Source organism: Caloenas nicobarica, chromosome 23, assembly GCF_036013445.1.
Source record: "Caloenas nicobarica isolate bCalNic1 chromosome 23, bCalNic1.hap1, whole genome shotgun sequence".
NCBI classification, from domain to species: domain Eukaryota; kingdom Metazoa; phylum Chordata; class Aves; order Columbiformes; family Columbidae; genus Caloenas; species Caloenas nicobarica.
The window spans coordinates 5,547,713-5,566,341 of record NC_088267.1 but is presented as its reverse complement, the minus strand read 5'-3'; the positions used below and the strand labels follow the sequence as shown (position 1 = coordinate 5,566,341).

The following is an 18,629-nucleotide window of genomic DNA, read 5'->3' as shown; positions in this document are numbered from 1 at the left end:
TGTGTTAACTCCAGTTGACTGAAAGGTTCCATTTAGGCAGACGCTAATATCCACAGGCTGGTACTTGGGGTTAAAAGCTGGAACTCGCAGAGCAGACAGCACTTCAGCACACGAAGACGTTACCAAGCAACCCACCAAAATGGACACCAACATTGATAATCCATTCCGAAGTAATTCATTTTATAATTAAAGATTACAGTAAATCCAATAGATCCCAACAGGAACTTCGGCAATTTAGAGCCATGCCAGCTAACCTGCCTGTTTTACAGCATCCACGTCGGCTTCTGTCTCTGAATACAACATCAAGTGAATTGCAGAGATTTTCATTTAATGGGCCTTCAAAGCAACCGATAACCATTACAGAGCCTCACCTTGGTGAGTGTGAATCTAATGGCACCTGATTTTTCTAACTTTAAATAAAACATTCTTCTGTTTACTGATAGTGAAGGAACAACTGCACATAAAACCCGAATCTGTTAGTACAAAATTAAAGCCCTGGAAGAACCAAGTGAATGCAATCGTGTCGGCTCCAAACGCGGAAGGTATTTCCTCTTGGCTTTCCCTTCCTGACCCTCCTCATACACCCGCTGGGCAACTTCCACTGCTGTGGGCCCTGGCTTATCCACCTGCAACACCAACCTCAACCTTCTCTTCTAAGAGCATCAGGCATAATAAAGAGAAATAACCAAACAGCGTGGGACTGAGCTCGCTCGGTGAATTGGTGCTCGATATTCTTTCGCCCAACAGTCTGCCAGACCCAGAATCATTCTGCAGGAGATGACAGTGGCAGAATCGGGGTCAAAACTCAACACCTGTCTACACATCCCTCATGTCAGAGAGCCACAAAGATGCTGAAGGGAGTGGAGCATCTCCCGTGTGAGGAAAGGCCGAGGAGCTGGGGCTCTGGAGCTGGAGGAGACTGAGGGGTGACTCATTCATGGGGATCAATACGGAAAGGGGGAGTGTCAGGAGGATGGAGCCAGGCTCTTCTGGGTGACAACCAGTGATAGGACAGGGAGCAATGGGTGCAAACTGGAACACAGGAGGTTCCACTTGAATATGAGAAGAAACTTGTTCCCAGTGAAGGTGCCAGAGCCTGGCCCAGGCTGCCCAGGGAGGTTGTGGAGTCTCCTTCTCTGCAGACATTCCAACCCGCCTGGACACCTTCCTGTGTAACCTCATCTGGGTGTTCCTGCTCCGGTGGGGGGATTGCACTGGATGAGCTTTCGAGGGTCCTTCCAATACCTGACATTCTGGGATTCTGTGACTTCACATGGCAGCGGGAATCGCGTGTACCCAGCGAGGTCCTGGGCTCGGGAGAGCATCGATCATCCTGCTGCAGCTGCGGCAACGCAGCCCCGCACCTCTCGGCCAAAGACGATCCGCACGAGTGAGCGCAGGGATTATACACACAACCACAACGGGGCAGGAGGTTGATTAACGCCCCAGATAACACCAAACTAATTCCTGTTGCAAACCCACTTCCTCAAGAGCAAATTTCTGCAAATACACCCTCTGGAACGGCGCCCAGATTTCAGGAAAGTCTCAGCTCTTTGACAGCTGCCTTTGCCACTGGTCTACTCAATTTTTCCTTAAACACGAGATAAAGGCTCCTGTTTCCAGACCCAAAGCACCAGCCCAAGCACACGACTCTTCCCATGTGCTCCAGCTCTACATAACGCACTCTAAAACAAAATTTCAAACCCTGTCATCCTCCTGACTGTAAATACATCAGCTGATTGTTCAGTGTTAGATGGCAGATAGATACTGTGAATTACTTGCTACATGTCGCTTTATCTAGAAGTAAATATAACAGTAATTCAAGCAACAGGTGAGTGGGGCTTTGCTTCAGATTCTTCTGGTGAAGTCTTGGCGGCTTGTTCTCAAACTTGCAAGCAGGAAAAAAGCAGGACCAGAAGCCTGATTTGCACTGGGGGAACAGAAAAAAAACCCAGCACAGGGAGTCCAAGGTCATTAGTGTTAGTGACAAGGACAGAAATAGAACTCAAGAATCTTCCTGACTCACAGCTCCTGCTAAGAAAGCCGAATGGGAGAAAGAACAGCTCAAAACACAATTAAACTAACTCCTAATTAAACTCCTAATGCAACTAGATTTAACTGTGTCAAGAGGGGAAAAAAAACCCCTTCGATAGGACTATCTCAGGCATTAACACCCAGCTGGATCCAGCTGCATCTAAATCAGGAAACGTCAGCAAGAGCAGCTGATTTTGCAGAGAGTTTCTTAATGAGACGCTGGACGACAATGGTTTTGAGAATGAATTTGCAAGTCTAGACCAAAGCATGGGGTGATTTAGTAGAGAGACAAGCAAAGCTGTAGTCTTATCTCCCTCACTTCCCAGAATCAAAGCTTGTGGAAAACTCTAACAGAAATAAAAGGTATTTGTGTTCTCGGCCACCCTAACGCTGTCAGCTTTGTGCTTCCTTCGAGCCTCTAGAACTGATCAAACATACGATATTCCAGAGCACGACCAAAGCTGACACTCTGCAAGGCCAGCAATAAAACCAGTGAAAATTCCTCCGGTCCTTGTTACCTCTAACCGCTGTTCAAGCACTCGCTGCCATCAGGGTTAGAGAACCTGCACAAAAAGGCAATTCATGATGTCCAGTTTGCACCCAGCAGCCTTAGCCAGAGGAGCTGACCTTGTTCGGTTAGAGGGATGATTTCCTCCGCAGATGGATGCTCAAAAGGTAATTTGGTGTGCTGCGAAAAAATGGGGGTCAGTGTCAAAGAGCAAATCTAACTATAGCTTGTGTGATGCAGATGCGAGCGAAGGTGGTGTGCCAGCAAACATACAGAAAGTGAAGAGTGAGATAAAGACTAAAAACCGCAGAGGGGACACTTCAACAAAGCTGAGCTTAAAAGCATAGGAATAATTACGATCTCCCTAGTTATCCCCACAGAATGAAGGCAGAAGTAGCTCTTTGAGCACTATCTGTAAGTATGAGATCAGAAAAGAAATTTAAGGTCCTTATAAAACATTGGGGCTTTTTTAGATACTTCACAGAATTCGAACTTGGCTCTGGTTTACTGCTTCCATGTATTCACGTTTCTTAAATGGAAATTTAAGCTGTGAGTACAGATCTGTAGCACTTAAAAGTGTCTTCAAAGTAGAAGATACCTGAACATATTCAAGTAACAACGGCAGATAGGAAATCAATCTCCGTCTGTAAAATATGGGAATACCAAATAATAACATTCTAATATTATAATATTAGATACGTACAACTGTTAAAATATACCCATGAAATGCATCTCACTTTACCATGACACCAACTTCGGGAATTAGTGTATGTGCTGCACTTTGTAGGTGAAAATGTGCCATACATCCAAATACATACACCCAGGCTTTCATGCACAAAGAGGCATTTCAAGCAAATATTTTCCCCGATCCATTGCGATGTCACAAATCATTACCTTTACATTCTCATGGAACGGTTCACTTCACAAGATTACTTTTGCTAACAAAGTTGCGCATTAGGAGATGTCTGTCAACCACGCAACTGCTCTTTCCACAGCCCCTGCCAGGGGCTGCACCACCGAGGGCGGCCGGCGGACCCAGAAAGCAAGAAACACGCTTTGTGTGACACCGTTATTTGGATTTTTCAAGTGCTTTTAATTCTAGGTTGGCCATCTGGTAATGGCTTCTCTTGGTGACTACTACTACTTTATTCCAGCATGCTTTGAGGGAAGAAAGTGGGAAAAAATTACTTACCTTGTAATTGTGCTGCTTCTAATGTCAGCTCAGAGTCCTCCTCCTGAGTTTTGTGCCTGCAGCGTAAATCCCGCAGGAAACTCCCACAGCTCTTTAAGATTTTGGGCACTGTGATGTACCTATGGGCTGCCTTGAGAGCTCTTACATTTCAGCTACGTCCCTTCAAGCGTGTACAGCACACGGTCTTCATAAATCCCTAATTATTAATACACACAGACTACAAAAGGTGACCAACATTCCAGGTGACTGATGCACAACGATCAGTTAAACATCCAGGCCAAAATCCATCAGCTCCTCACTGAAATACCAACACGTTAAAAGGGAAGGTGGATGGAAACGCAAACACTGAGGAAGATTGTTTTTCCAGACCTGCATTATGACAACGTGAGTTATTTTCTCTTTGCCTAAAGATACCATCTGCACAGGATTCTCATTTCTGGAGAGCCAGAGCCCAAGGGGACGCTCTAAAAGAAGCTGCAGTGATAACTAACCGAAAACGGGCAGACTGCAAAGAAAAAAAGAAAAGAAAAAAAAAGTGTGGGGGGTGATTCAAGGAAAATAATAAAAAACAAACAACATGTTTTCAGAGCCTATTAGGCCTACCTGTTTGATAGCCTGTGGGACAAACGTCAAACAGATCAATTATGAAAAGAAACAAAGCAGAGAAGATAGGAGGCTTTGTACTCCTGAGCCTTGGATGAGGGACCACGGCAGGAATAATCTGTGGGTGTGGAAGGGAAAGACTAAACTGGGGCCACAGTCTCTGCACATAAAACTGTCCTTTGAATAGGACCCGCACTGTAAGATACAAAATGAGTCTTTTCACATTAGGAAGGAAAATTTAGCATGGTCACAGGTTCACTCAGCAGCTCGATATACGTGTCTCATTCTTTCCATTTCAGGACAACGCATCTGATCTGCCTCTTCCTCCCAGCACCGGCAAAGCATGAATTGCTTTTGACACACGGATGGCTCAGGGGCCCAAAGAGCAGTCATAAGCAGATGGGATAAGTGAAGGAAGGAAAGAAAGAAAAAAAAAAGTAAAAACAGGCCAAGAGTTGCCCTGCATCGCTCCTGTTTTGCACAGTGAGAACAGACTTGGGGAGCAGAAGAAACATCTGTCGGGAAACTGTTTTTGTCTCAGTCCAAATGCTGGAACGGGAGGGAAGAGGGAAGCCGAGAACTGCCAGCACACCTCCTGCTTCATCTCACACTTGGATGGCTTAACAGAAGAGATCTGGGAGGATGAGTTTAGTTTAATGATTTCTTGCTGGTTCACCTGCTGCCCATCTGTCTTTGTAATCCTTGCTCGGAGGGACAGACTGGAGCGGTGCCGTCCTCTCCCCTTTCCAGAGTTACTTGTGATTTGAACTTCCGAAGAGAGGAGCAGAGCAATTCTCGAGCATTAAGTAGTCAGCAGAGATTAGCCCAATAATTTATCAAAGGTAATAGCTAATAACAGACACAAGAAACTTGCTCACAGCCTTCCTAGAGCCTCACGTCAGAGTTGTCACCTTACAAAAGTATTATAAGAAATTCTTGGACCACATTAGCAAATTTATTAGCCGCGGGCTGATAAACTCTTCCAAGAGTCCCTCAGTTAACTATCAATCATATAAACCAGGTTGCAAATACTGGATCTTTAATAAAAATGAAGTTGGTGGAGTGGATGTTAGAACAATGTCAGATTTCAGCCCGAGCTCCCATCACGGGAGGGACCAGGGCCTGGCCCTGGCATCATCCCAGCGCTGCACTGGACAATCATCCTACTGCGATGATTAATGAACTGCTGAGAGAATAAAGCAAGAAATGGAAAGTTGGGAGATCTGGGTAATAAACTAAAGGGGGAAAAAAAAAAAAAGCACAAACCAAAACATAAAGATTCATCAAAATTGGAGACAGGAGGCACCTCCGAGGTCAGACTCCACGTCCCTGCGGGTGTAGAAGTGAATCCCACAGCACTTCTCTGGCCGTGTTTCCTTTCAAGACCTGAGCAACAAGCTTCCACTCTGTTCCACTTACCAAATTTCACCCTAACATTCAACGCAAAATTATATTTCTGTAGGTCTTTGAAATCCAGAAATGAAAGAAACAGAACACAGCTGTCTGCTGCTTTATCCAGCACCAGCCAAGGAGCTGCCTTTCAAAAATGAATCTTTTGAACTATTCTACTGATCAGAGTGGGCAGATCCACACCCAGCCGTGACAATGTTCTGGTCATTGGAGGGGTCGCTGACACGCAGAACTAAGGTCTGATGGATAAGATAATCAAATACAACTGCGACGTTTCAGGACTGAGGAACCCTAACGTGGTATGAGTATTGGAAGAAGACCTTGAAGAAAGCCAAAACTGCACCAGAAATCAGCCAAGGATTTGTTTGGGTTCATCTAGCACAATGCTGAACTACCAACATAACATGCAGCCTTCCTAGATAACTCCAGAGGAAAACGGAGGCTCAGATGGAGGAAGAGCCAGAAGTAATCACTTTTCCACTGGAAGCATTTTATTTGTGAGCTGGGCTGGCTAACCCAGACAGCAGGAAGGTTTCAGGATGGATGAAATGTGATTACATTATAATTATCTTTTGTTACTTCACAAAGTACATGGTTATGCACTTTTCCTTACTGCCCAGGGAAATCATGTTAACACAATTAGAGCAAGAACCCTGTTTTAAACATGGTTTGCTCGGATGTTACTAACATAGCTCCAATTCTCAGCACAGTCTGCAGAGCCATTTACTCCATAAGTCAGCGGGAGTTCTGACACCGACTTCCTCGGAAGCAAGAACCGGCTCTTAGAGCAGAGACATTCGCCAGGACGTGCTGAACATATAGCTCCACTGTATATCATCACCCTGCGCAACTGCTGTTGGCATGATGAGATGCTGTAGAATTTCTAAATCTCTTGCATTTATTATTTGTTGCAGCCTTACTCGTAGGATATCATTCTACCCATAAGAAACTAAGAGAGAAATACAACAGCAGCTCTGTGGCCATGCGATAGAAGAGTTGGAGGCCAGATTAGAACTAATGAGTTCCTGGCTCCTGCTCAATCACAGTCATCAGAACAATTAGCTCATATAAGCCCGAGAACTGTTTTCTGCTCAGTGGTCGCCTGCCCATCCTTCCCGGTAACTTGTGAGCTGGAAAACTTCAGTTGGGTTTGACAGAGGCTAAAGGTCACAGAGAAACTGAAGTTCAGTGCAAACTGGAGCAGAGACCCCCAGAGAGCCCCAGTGCGGGCAGCGATGGGTCCCCAGCACCCGGGGGGGGACATTGGGAGGAGCGACTGGCCCCACTGGGCAGGGCTGGGTGACACAGGAGGAACTGGGGTTCCAGCCCACGGGACTCATTCCTGGAAAGGCTCCATCACCTGTGTGCTGGGAAGAGGTGAGCATCGGGAGCACGCTGTTCCATTTTAAACATGGCCGAGGCCTCTCTTTTGATTCCTGTGGATACACACACGAGACTCTGCATCGCAGCTCTCAAGTAGATACAAAAGGGAAGCACTGAAGTCACTTCAGTTTAGTGCAAATTTGACCCATTACTTACACTCCAGTGTCTGCCCAGGGAATGCTGAAGTGCCCAAGAGGAAACAGTTTTGCCTCATATTGCTCTGCTGGAGTAGAGATTTTTAAAAAAGCCCATTTTACAGAGATGCAAACGGTGTCCATACAGTGACATGACGAACCTGCCATCAGAAACAGACTCCAGGACCAAGTGTCCTGTTCTAATTAACAGTAGATGCTCTGTCCCCTTTAGTAATAGAACAAATGAGTAACGTCTCTGTGCCACAAACAGAGGATGTTTATTATCCAGCCCTGCAGTGTTCCCACTGCGCTCTTTCCTACAACCTTTGGGTCCATCATGCACAATCCACCCGCGTTATGCACAGATCGCTGACACCACTGCCCGTGACGGCGTCGCTGGAGCCCTTCCAGAATATTGTGTCAGATGATGAGCTGAAGCGCCGAGGGGAGACGCAGCACAAACAGCAACCACGGGAGCGTTCGCTCCTCACGCCAAATCCATTCACGGCATTCAGTGAAAAGTACTTTTTTGGGGGAATGTAAATTTAGTCTCTTTCCCAAGTATAAAAATTAAAATGCTCCAAGCACAAAGTTTCCTCTTTCTACCAACGAAGGGAACACTCTCTCCTGCTCTCTCCTTTTGACAGCTTCACGTCAGTTTTATATTCGGAACTAAATGACAGACTGGTTTAAGATACATTTTCCTTTCTCAGTCTCCTATCTAAAACCTGAATTGTTTTAAATATTGAAAAACACATTCTAAAACATCAAAATGATCAACAATCTAAACAATAATAGACTAATAGAGTAAACCAAACATGATTGATTAACATCATCTGGTAAAGCCTTGCATACAGATCCAAAGGAAAGAACACTACACGCAAACATCTTTCTCCCATTAAGGGGCAGATTTAACCACTGATTAAAAAGTTAATCCAGAGCCTATATTTGGGCTGGAAAGGCAGCTGCTGAGACCACAGTACTGCTCCCCAAGGGGACACAGAGGTGGTTCCAGAGGATGTCACCGAGGGGCCGCAGGTCGGCTCCAGCCCTGCTCCCCCGAACCCCTTCTCTTTCTATTTGAGAACTTTCAAAGAACTTTTGTGTATTTACTGAGTTAATTCGACAAGGCATAGGTCCTTCTGCACAACATCTGTGTGTCCTGGAAACCCATTTCCCCACGTCCAGCACTTGCATTTGGTCATTATCTGTCATCAGCCTGGAGAGGTCCAGACTCCAACAATTTTGCTGTTGTGCGAACAGCGCATCGTATTTAAGTGGCAGTTTATAAACCAGTCTCGCACCAAATTTAGTTGTTGTGGAACAAGTGCTTTCAGGGCCAGATTTTGTAGATAAGAACAAATGTCTTCAAATTGCACAGCACTAGCGAACTCCAAAATGCCCTCGGCTCCAGTAATATCAGTAATAGTGCACACTGAGGTATCATCAGCATCTCCAAGGCAAGCAGCACTGTAACACGGATCACAGCATGTGAAGTATTTTCTATACTCATGCATTATGCCAACAGAACAAATATCTTTTTAGTCAATTAACTGTATATCCTAGAGCTGAAAGAGGCTGAGACAGGTTAGGTCTAAATTTTGTTTGCATGAATCCACCAGAGGCTAGTGAAGCAAAAAATACACTGTAAGCACCGTTTGTGGGATTTACAGTATAGTTTCCTTTTTCACAGGTTCAGTAAATAAATGCATGAGAAGGAGCATGGGGTACAGGAAAATTCCAGCAAGGCTGGAACCAGCCGGTGCTTCACACTGCAGGGAAATTCTCTCATTGCAAAGGTATTTCTACCCCAGAGAAAGAATTATGATCTGATCACAGTGTACCTGACTGGTTTGCGATCATCGTTCTACTCCTTTATAATAAGTATGTTCTGGAAATCTATTTCCTAACAAGTATTTTACTGAGAACAGGGGTTTTTTTACCACAAGAGCCCCAAGTAAGCCTGTTGGAAGTCGCTGGATTTACTGGGTTAGACGTTTTCCATGGGTCTCAGGGAGAAAGATGTGCATGGGGAGGTGCTTTTCCATCTAGAACTGCACGTGGTACAACTCACTGCAGTCAGTGACAGATCACATTATTTGCTTGTAGCACTGTTCATCCCCAGATTACAGAAAGAAAAGGCATTTTCTCCAAATGGAAGAACAGAAGTCGCACACTGCAGGGAAAAGGAGACGTCTGAAACCTTTTTACTGCTGGCCTCAGAAATGAGACGGCTCAGGGACGACCGATAATGTGATTCACAGCGTTGTACCAACAGGCCGACTGTAACTCAACCCCAGAGCTGGTTTTGAGCTTTGCTGTCAGTAAATCTGTGATCAGGATCTTGTACACCCGGGTAAAATCCCCTGGGAACACCCGCGGCCGCCTCCACCAAGGTGTGCGATCCGGAATGAGCATCTAACCAGCCGCTTCTCCCACCAGGGGTCAGGGCTGCGGCACAAATTCAGGAGAACAAGCAGCACTGCCCCAAAACTAGCTCTTTTTCATTGCAGAGGGGACCCCTGGTCAGGACTGTCAAAACCACACAAAGGCAAGTCAGCAACCAACAGAGAGTGACTTTCCACCAAAGCTTAGCTCCTGATAACATCCCTGTTTCTTACCAATTATCTTTTAGTGACAAACTGTCAAGATACTTGTGTTTAAAAGACTGATCTACCTGCAAAGGTTCCTGCTAATCTGCAGTGACTGTGTGCACAGGTTCTGATGGCCTTCGTCCCCCTGGGTCTGATTGTCAAAAGCAAATACATCTTTAGAGCGATGTTAAAGAGGACAGCAGACAGCAAGGGGAGGCAAAGGAAGGTGGAGACAGGATGAAAAGCCAGGCTGGAGAGAACTGCACTGTAAAACAAACAGGCTTCAGCATTACTAATCCAGAGGAAATGAATGCATGTATCAAACCCAAGGGTATATCCCAGCAGAGGACTAAAAGCCTGCCTGAATGTGACATGTTCCCATTTTAGGGAACAAAGGACACCACCAAGTTAAGGCACTAGGTATTCTCAGACACCAGGTAAAGAAACATGCCTTTTGCACCCAAAGAGGAAAAGAAAAACCAGTAAATCTCTTCCACTGTTCACATTTTTCTTGCATTTCAAGACTGGAAGTAAGCAGCCACTGTAATTTCACCGATGGACTCTTTCTGGTCTAGCTGGTTACAGTGGTTGCCCTTCGGCACTGGATGGCATTAGTGGGGCTGGTATAAAATACTTCAGAAAAATGCTGTTTTCTCTCCCGACTGCTTCCCTGCCTGTGAGACCCGTGAAGCTCACACAGCAGCACTACAGCAAGAAACAGTCTGTTTTGCTTCTTCCATCATCAGCAAAACTGTCAGCTCAGCTCCAACAGCAAAATCTTTATTACCGGTTATGAAGCAAAAGGCAGAAACCACACGGTCTGATTTGCCCCAGTCTGAGGCTGAGTTTGCAGTACCAGCAGTTGGAGGGGAAATCATTTTGACTTTTCACTGAGCCGATTTGATCTGGAAATTGTTGAGGGCAAATAAATACAGAATCCCACTGTGGCATTTCTGCAGTCACTTTCTGACTACAGCCACTTTTCTTCCCCCCCCTTTTTTTTTTTTTTGAACATCAATGATTAGTATTTGGCACATGTAAAAAAATTTAGCTATTCCCTGAAGCCATGCAAGACTGATCAATTACAGAACCAACACGTTTTTCAGACATAAAGTTTAAGAGATGAATAATCCCAGGCCCTTTTAAAATTTCCCAACCCGTAGCATGGGGAGGCTGCTCTTTGCTTTTATTGCAGTTTTCTTCAAAAGGTCAGAGTGCCCACAGTGCTCGGCTGGCCACAGCAGATCCCAGGCAATTCTCCAGGTGACCAACGACCTTTTGCAGCAAGCGGCCTGTGCAATACAGGTGCTCCCTCTTTTCCTCCTCAGAAAAACAACTGCTTATTGACTCTGACCTTGTCTTTAAAAGGTAAGCCGAACCTAAGAGGTCTGCCACTCTTAAGTTACCCACCAGTGCAAAGCAGAATACCTGCGTGCACACGTCAGCTCTGCTCACTGCAGCACTTATTTCTTTTAACAGACTTCTAGGTGCTGCTTCAACTTGTTAATCCACCTTTTTCCTTTCTGCACTACTAAGAAACACAGCGAGTGATGCAGATACACCCCTGGCCTGACCCCTTAATCGGCAAAGAGCGTCCGTGCCCCTGGCACTGCTCAGCGCTTCCCCAAACAAAGCGGAAGAGACAACAGTTTGCACTCTGGACAACGCTATCTTTTCAGCAGAAGTCTAGTGAGGCCACATTAGTCAACACTTTCCATGCATAACAGCCAAGAAACCCATGAGAGGCCCTCTTCTTTGGCTGAAGTATCAAGAGGCTTCAGAGGTTGGGTGAGAAGGAGCAGACGCCTGCCCGGGCTGAAGGGTCCTATGAGATAACGGAAAGTTCCAAGCATCCAGGTTGGGCAGCAGCCCTGGTCTTTGATCACGCACCTGTTCTTGCTCCTGGCTTCTATCCAGGCTCGGGCAGACGGATGGGGGAAAAAACACCACCAAATCCCATCCATATCCATCCGCCCTGTTATAGAGATGCTGACCTGTAAGAATTGCCTGGGGGCATGGGATGGAAAGACCTTAAGTACCAGGACAGTTTGGAACACATTTTAGCAAATTACAGGGCTTAAAGCTCTGAAAGGAGAGAAAAGTGACTTCCTGCTACTGCACACCCCACCTTAAACAGCCAACCCGCTACCTGCCCCTGCTTGCACCTCTCGCATCACGTGAAGAGTATTTGCTGACCAAAATGCTGTATCGTGACTTATTTCTTACTTGCATTTCTTATTTACCCATCTGGTTTTTTATACAGCATTGGTCTTCTAACCTCTCTCGGTTTGTTTTCTCCATCTCTTTTTGATTCGCAAAAAAAAAAGGACACACCTTCTCTCTTCCACAAACTGCACCACCATCCCTTGTTTTGCACATTCAGTCTCATATCTCAGCACCGTATTTGTTCCTCTCTCTCGTTCTGAATAAATAGAAGTGCAGGCACTTTTAAGGAATAAGGGCTCTGTTTGAAGAGTAATTAGCTGTCAGCATAAAACTAGTATTTATGGATTCTCATCCTTGAAAAAATCTAACTCTGCTACCCGGCACTGATTATAGCTGTTATAAACAGATGGGGCTGAATCCATACAACTTGCAATAATCCTATATTTAAAAAATAATTAACTACAAATAAAGGACCGAATGCCACCAGCTTTCATAAATTTGGTTTCCAATTTGATTTGTTTGTACAGAGTGGAAGCTGGTTTGTTCACGGGTATGTTGTGCTATCCTCGCGTACCTTGAAAACAGGAGCCCGCTCCAGCACACCCTCCACCACTCCAAGCACACAGGAGGGCCGGGTACTGGAATATTCTGAATATCCAGCAGTCGAGATGCAGAACGGAAGGACGGCTCAGCCATGCCTGGGATGATACAGAAACTCAGCACCCCAGGGTGCGTTGTGTCTGGTTGTCTGGCACAGAAGTGGGAATTTTACCAGTGGTGCAGGCTTTGTTTTAAAGACTGACAGAGATATCAGGAGGCAGCTTTAAAAAAGTGTTTTTAAAATGCAGGTTACAGCAGTTGAAAGCCCTTGGTGTATTATCCTTTGACTTCCTTCTCTGTTCAACCTGGGGCAGCATTTTTGCCGAATGCCTGCACCTCTGTGAGAGGAAGAAAACAGGAAATTTATACTCTGCTTAATTAAATCTGTGCTTTTTACTTATTGGCACCTCTTCCTAGACCAAAATCCACTCCAAGTTGGTTATCCATCATCGCAAAAGATATGACAAACACAATCAAATACTACACAGAATCCATAGCTCCTGGTTAACTAGGTCACAGATTGCTCCGCAATGTTTGTGAGCCTGCCAGGCTTTTACGCACAAACTGGAGGCACCAGCCGAATTCCGCCCTCCCTTCCAGCCCAGCTCTGAGCCAGGACAGGCTTCAGGTCGCTGTTAGCGGGTAACAAGTCCCGAGCCAACTCCACCCGGAGCGACAAAACAATTTACAGCCCCTTCCCCAACTTCTGTGAGGGCACATCCCATCCATCCGTCTGTCCATGCATCCCCACGGACCAGCACAAGTTTCATCATCCACCAGCTTTTGTGTAAAGCAGCCAGGTTCACAGCGATACCCCAGGGACGGAGCCGCTTGCACAACCACAGACGCCTCCTGCCAAGCAAGTTTTTTTTCCTTAATAACCAACCTGAAATTTTCCTTTGCTTAATTTCAGCTTTTTAATTTCCAGTCACACCCTATCAACATTTCCTCTCCCGTGACAGGAGGTGTGTGCAGATGGTGACCGCCACGTGCGTGGGGCCACGCTGCACGACACCTCCATGGAGAAACACCCCCAATTCCTGTCACCTTCCTCGGGAAATGGAGGGAGAAAGGGGCAGCAGGGGCCTGTGTGCGGAATGGGAGCAAGGCTGGGGAAGCGAGGGGTGTGTGAGGAAAGTGGGGGCAACGAGGAGAGGGCGAGGGCTGAGGGGAACATGGTCGTGAGGGGAGGATGAGGCCATGAAGGGACAGCAAAGGCTGACTGAGGGGAGACACGGCCGTGAGGGAGGACATGGCTGTGAGGGGAGCACGAGGGCTGACTGAAGGGGGACGTGGCTGTGAGGGGAAGGCAAGGGCTGAGAGGGGTGAGATGGCTGTGAGGGGAAGCGAGCGCTGAGGTGGGACACGGCTGTGAGGGGAGGTGAGGGTTGACTGAGAGGGGACATGGCCGTGAAGGAAGACGAGGGCTGACTGAGGGCTGACATGACTGTGAGGGGAGCTGCAGGCTGACCGAGGGGACACGGTGATGAGGGGAAGGTGAGGGCTGACTGAGGGGGGACATGGCTGTGAGGGGAGCTGCAGGCTGACCGAGGGGACATGGTGATGAGGGGAAGGTGAGGGCTGACTGAGGGGGGACATGGCTGTGAGGGGAGCTGCAGGCTGACCGAGGGGACACGGTGATGAGGGGAAGGTGAGGGCTGACTGAGGGGGGACATGGCTGTGAGTGGAGGTTAGGGCTGACTGAGGGGCGACACGGCTGTGAGGGGAAGGTGAGGGCTGAGAGGGGTGAGATGGCTGTGAGGGGAAGTGAGTACTGAGGTGGGACACGGCTGTGAGGGGAGAACGAGGGCTGACTGAGGGGAGAACGAGGGCTGACATGGCCGTGAGGGGAGGTGAGGGCTGACCGACGGGACATGGCCATGAGGGGAAAGGGAAGGCTGACTGAGAGGAGGACAAGGGTTGACTGAGGGGGGGACATGGCTGTGAGAGGAGGTGAGGGCTGAGGGGGACATGGCCGTTGAGGGCAGCGTGTGGGCTCCTCACCTCTTTAATCTTCATCCTGCGGCTGCGGGTCTCGGGGTCCTCGCCGGCCCGCCTGCCCCGCACCGGGTGGCGGAGGCTTCGGTGGAACCGCTCGTAGTCGAAGCGGAACGGAGCTCGCGTCTCCCGGGCGGGGGGATCCCCGGTGGCGGGCTCGGCTCGGCGCTCGCCGCCCTGCACCTGCTGCCGGGAGCCCGGCGCCGTGTGGGCCGGCGGGCCGGCCATGCGGGCGGCGGTGCGGAGCTTCTCCCGGAGGCGGCGAGGAGCGGCGGGGCTGGCGTGGCGGGGCTCGGCGGCGGCGGGGGGGCTGCGGGGCAGGTCGGTGTCGCGGGTGGAAGAGGAGGAGGCGGAGGAGGCGGAGGAAGAAGAGGAGGAGGAGGAGGAGGAGGCGGTGGCCCGGCGGGGCAGGAAGAGGCGCTTGAAGCGGGAGGAATCGGGCAGGAGGAACAGGGCCCCGAAGCACAGCGTGAGCAGGCCCGAGAGGAAGAGCAGGAATAGGAACTTCTGCGGCAGCCGCAGCCCCAGCGCCGCCGGCCAGCCCGGCATGCCCGGCAGCTTCCGCAGCAGCACCATGGGGCACCGGATCGCGGCCGCCGGGCGGGCTGCGCCGCCAGCCCGGGCAGCACCGCTGGCTTCTGCGGCCGAAGGCTCAGGGATGTGCCCCCCGCACCACCGGCTGGAGCGGCCGCCTTCAGCGGGGACGCCCGGCGGGCGACACGTGGGTGGCTCCGGAGCGGGCTGAGCCGCGGGGCCCCGCCGCTGCCCGCGCTCCTTGCCCGAGAGACTTGCAGGGTGCGGAGCGGCGATTCACAGTCCCCCCTTGCGGCATGAAGGCGGCGGCGAGCGCATCCCGCCGAGGCCGGGCGGCGGGCAGGGCAGGCTGGGCTGTGCCGGTGTCAGGCTCCGCCGGACGACTGTGCCGGGCTGGCTCAGGGAGCGGCGCCGAGGAGGTGCGATCGCTTCTCTCTAGGCGGTAGGTTCATGCTGCAGCATTTCTGCGAGGGGGAGGGAGATAAAAGCGCGTTCATTCAACGCCAAGAAGGGTGCAGCCGGCGTTAGAACCTTTGTCCCGGAGGGTCAGCCGCCTCCCCAGCCATCCCACCCACCTCCAGCCACAATAGCTCGTTTTTCCTCTCTCCGGACTTGCCATCAACTCTCTATAGCCTGCGAGCAGCTCCCAGCTCTGCACCATCCCCTACAGCTCCCGGCTCTGCTGGCCGGGCAGCCCCGGGGCCAAGAGGAGCCCGGGAGGGGCAAGGTGCCCGGGCACGGAGAGCAGACAGACAGACACACAGACAGACGGGGGTCAGGCTGCTCCTCACCAGCCTGCCAGGAGCTGCCTCCGCCCGCAGAGGGCTGGAGACTGATGGGGCTGCGAACAAGCCATGCGAAGAGCTCGGCTCGGGCTAAGTTTCATGAGGAAAAAACAGAAAATCTACGGATTTTGTTTTTGCTAAATGGATCCCGGTGCATTCTCCCTTTCTCCCAAATCGCTGCCTCGCTGTTAAGTTATTCCTTCCACCCCACAATCCGCATCTTATGTGCGCTGGAAGAGATAGAGCTCAACTGTCAGACCACGGCAGCAAGCAGGACCACTTTCCAGAAGCAGGACACGTTTTACAGACCTACCTACGAGCCCCAAATCACCCCTACTCCTACGGGCTGGACCAGCGCTGGCCGCGAACACGCCGCCAAACCCGCCTGGCAGGCGCGTTCCTGTCCCCAGCCCTGTTTACTCACCCCTCTGACAAATCCAAGCCTCTCTGGGTCCTACAGTGAGCAAAATCTTCTCAGTCCTGCCCGCGCATCTCAAAAGCGCGATCCCCTCGCTGCTGTCAGCGCTTGCGAGTGCGCGCTAAATCAAACGAAGGGAGACGCTGGCAGCCCGCCGGGCTCTCCGGGGAGCGGCTCCTCTCTCCAAGCACCCGGGAGGGAAGTGCCCAACTACATCAAGCTACTTAGAGGCCTCTGTTTTTCACCTCCTCCCCGCCCCGTCTTCCCCCCCTGCCGAAGGGAACCGGCCGCGCCGCTGTGCTCCCGCTGCCCGCACACGCACCCGCCCGCCCCCCGCGCCGCTCACTGCGACAGCGCCGCACGCCGCGCCCCTCGCCCCGCCCCTCCGCCTGCCAACGGTCACTCGAGGGAGGAGGCGGGGCCATCGTGAGCCAATCAGCAGCCCAGGTCCTGCCCGCTGTGACGTTCACTCCGGGGCCGCGCTCCGCCCTCGCTTGCTATTGGCTAACTGGTGGAGCCTGGCCTCGCCCGTTGGCTCTTCCAAACGCCAGGAAAGCCGGGAGACCCGCCCTCTTGTTTACCACAGATGCTCGGCTCGGGCTGGCGGAGCGTCTCGCCCCGCCCCTTTACTCCAGCCAGCCTTCCATTGGCTGCGAGGAGCGCCTCATCCCCGCTGCGATTGGCGGAGGTTGGAGGGCGCGAGGTGCGCCCAGCGAGCTGTGAGGGCTCGGGCGGGGCAGCGGCAGCGTCCCCTTCCCGTCACCTCTCCCCTTGTGAGGGCTCTTTTGGGGCGGGTCTACCCGCACAGCCCCCCTAGCCATTCACCCGAGCTCTGGTATGTGCCCGGGGGTCAAAGCCCCCAGGAGAGGCCTTGTCCCCAGGGCCCGTTGTGGCAGGAGGGACCAGAGACGGTTCGGGAACCACCTTTCTGCACACAAACCTGTCCTTGCTGGGTTTTATGAGCCCAAAGTCAACTGTCACGAAGCATATCTGAATCCCAAACGCTTAAATCCTCATGATATGCTTTACCTCAATGTACTGCACAAGCATTAACCAAACCGCAGTCACCCTGTGAGGTGAGACTACACCAGAGTGAACCAAAGTGTTTCCGCTCATAAACGCTAAACAAAAATTTAAAAAAACACCCCAAAGTCTTACGCAGAATTAGCAATGAAAGAGAAAGAAGGGCAGCACCCAAAACTGGAGGAAACTGCTCAGAAACGGAGCTGGGTGCGTGGGGGGTCACCAGGATTTGGGGTGAGACGGAGGAGCCGCAGCAAGGGGAGGTCACGGGGAAGGGTGAACGGCAGCCGCCCGAGTACGGATGGGACTGAGCGTGGAAGAGCTAAAAGAGAACGTTTTGTAGGCTGGGAAGGAGCTGGACTTGCGAGGAAAGAAATCATCTGCTGTTTGCGCCTTCTCGGTGCGCTCCTCCACAAATAACCAACGCAGCAGCAAAGACGCCCGGGTGGGACTGGGGGGTCGGCGGGAGCTCGGCGCAGGGCCCCGCGTGCGGAGCTGCTCAGCTCACGAGCAGCTAACGTTGTCATTTTCCTCTGAAAAGCGCTGTTAAGTGATGCAGAGCAGGCGGCAGAGCAGCTCTACCCTGTTTCCCCAAAAATCAGACAGGGTCTTGTATTAATTTTTGCTCCAAAAGATGCTTACTTTTTTACATGTGTAGCTGCCTGGACACTATTTAAATTGACTTTTTTAAGAACTGTAACTAGGGTTTATTTTTAGAGTACGGCTTGTATTTCAAGCATCCTCAAAAAACCTGAAAAATCATGCTAGGGCCTATTTTCGGGGTAGTCTTATTTTGGGGGAAACAGGGTAGGAGCAGGAATCAGGGGTTGGTATCATCCCGCCTTACCCTTCCTTACACCCCCACCACTGCTGCAGGTGTTCATCCAGCCAAAAATACCACTAAAAAGTAAACCTTTGTGCTTTTTAGTTGTCCAGTGGACCTTGACCGCAGCCGCCTTCAGACACGCATTTGCATCTTGATTATCTGGGTTTCAAACATGTCCTTTGAACGATCCCCTGTGGTTTGCGGGCAGGACCAGCCCAACCTGAGCAAGTGGGAGATGCTGACGTGCGGACAACTTTACAACCTATAAAGTCATAAAACTTTACAACTCGCAAGGTTATAAAGTAGGTGTGTTTATTCGATGACGTCGGGTGCGTGAATGATCGTTCCATTAATCTTGCACACACCTTCTAACAATAGGAGGTGTGTTTAAATACAGCAAGGTGTTACATATTCATGATAA

General features: G+C 50.1%; 1 protein-coding gene across 1 annotated transcript in view; it reads right to left on the bottom strand.

Moving 5' to 3' along the window:
- MAN1C1 (mannosidase alpha class 1C member 1) overlaps window positions 1–16,630 on the bottom strand; it is a 60,983-nt gene extending 44,353 nt beyond the window's left edge. The window contains exons 1-2 of the mRNA XM_065650478.1: window positions 16,366–16,630; window positions 14,629–15,620 (exon numbers count right to left, since the gene is read on the bottom strand). Of these exons, the coding sequence (XP_065506550.1) occupies window positions 14,629–15,198 (570 nt within the window). The 5' untranslated portion in view covers window positions 15,199–15,620; window positions 16,366–16,630. The remainder of the gene's footprint in view (window positions 1–14,628; window positions 15,621–16,365) is intronic.
- Between the last annotated feature and the right edge of the window lie 1,999 nt (window positions 16,631–18,629).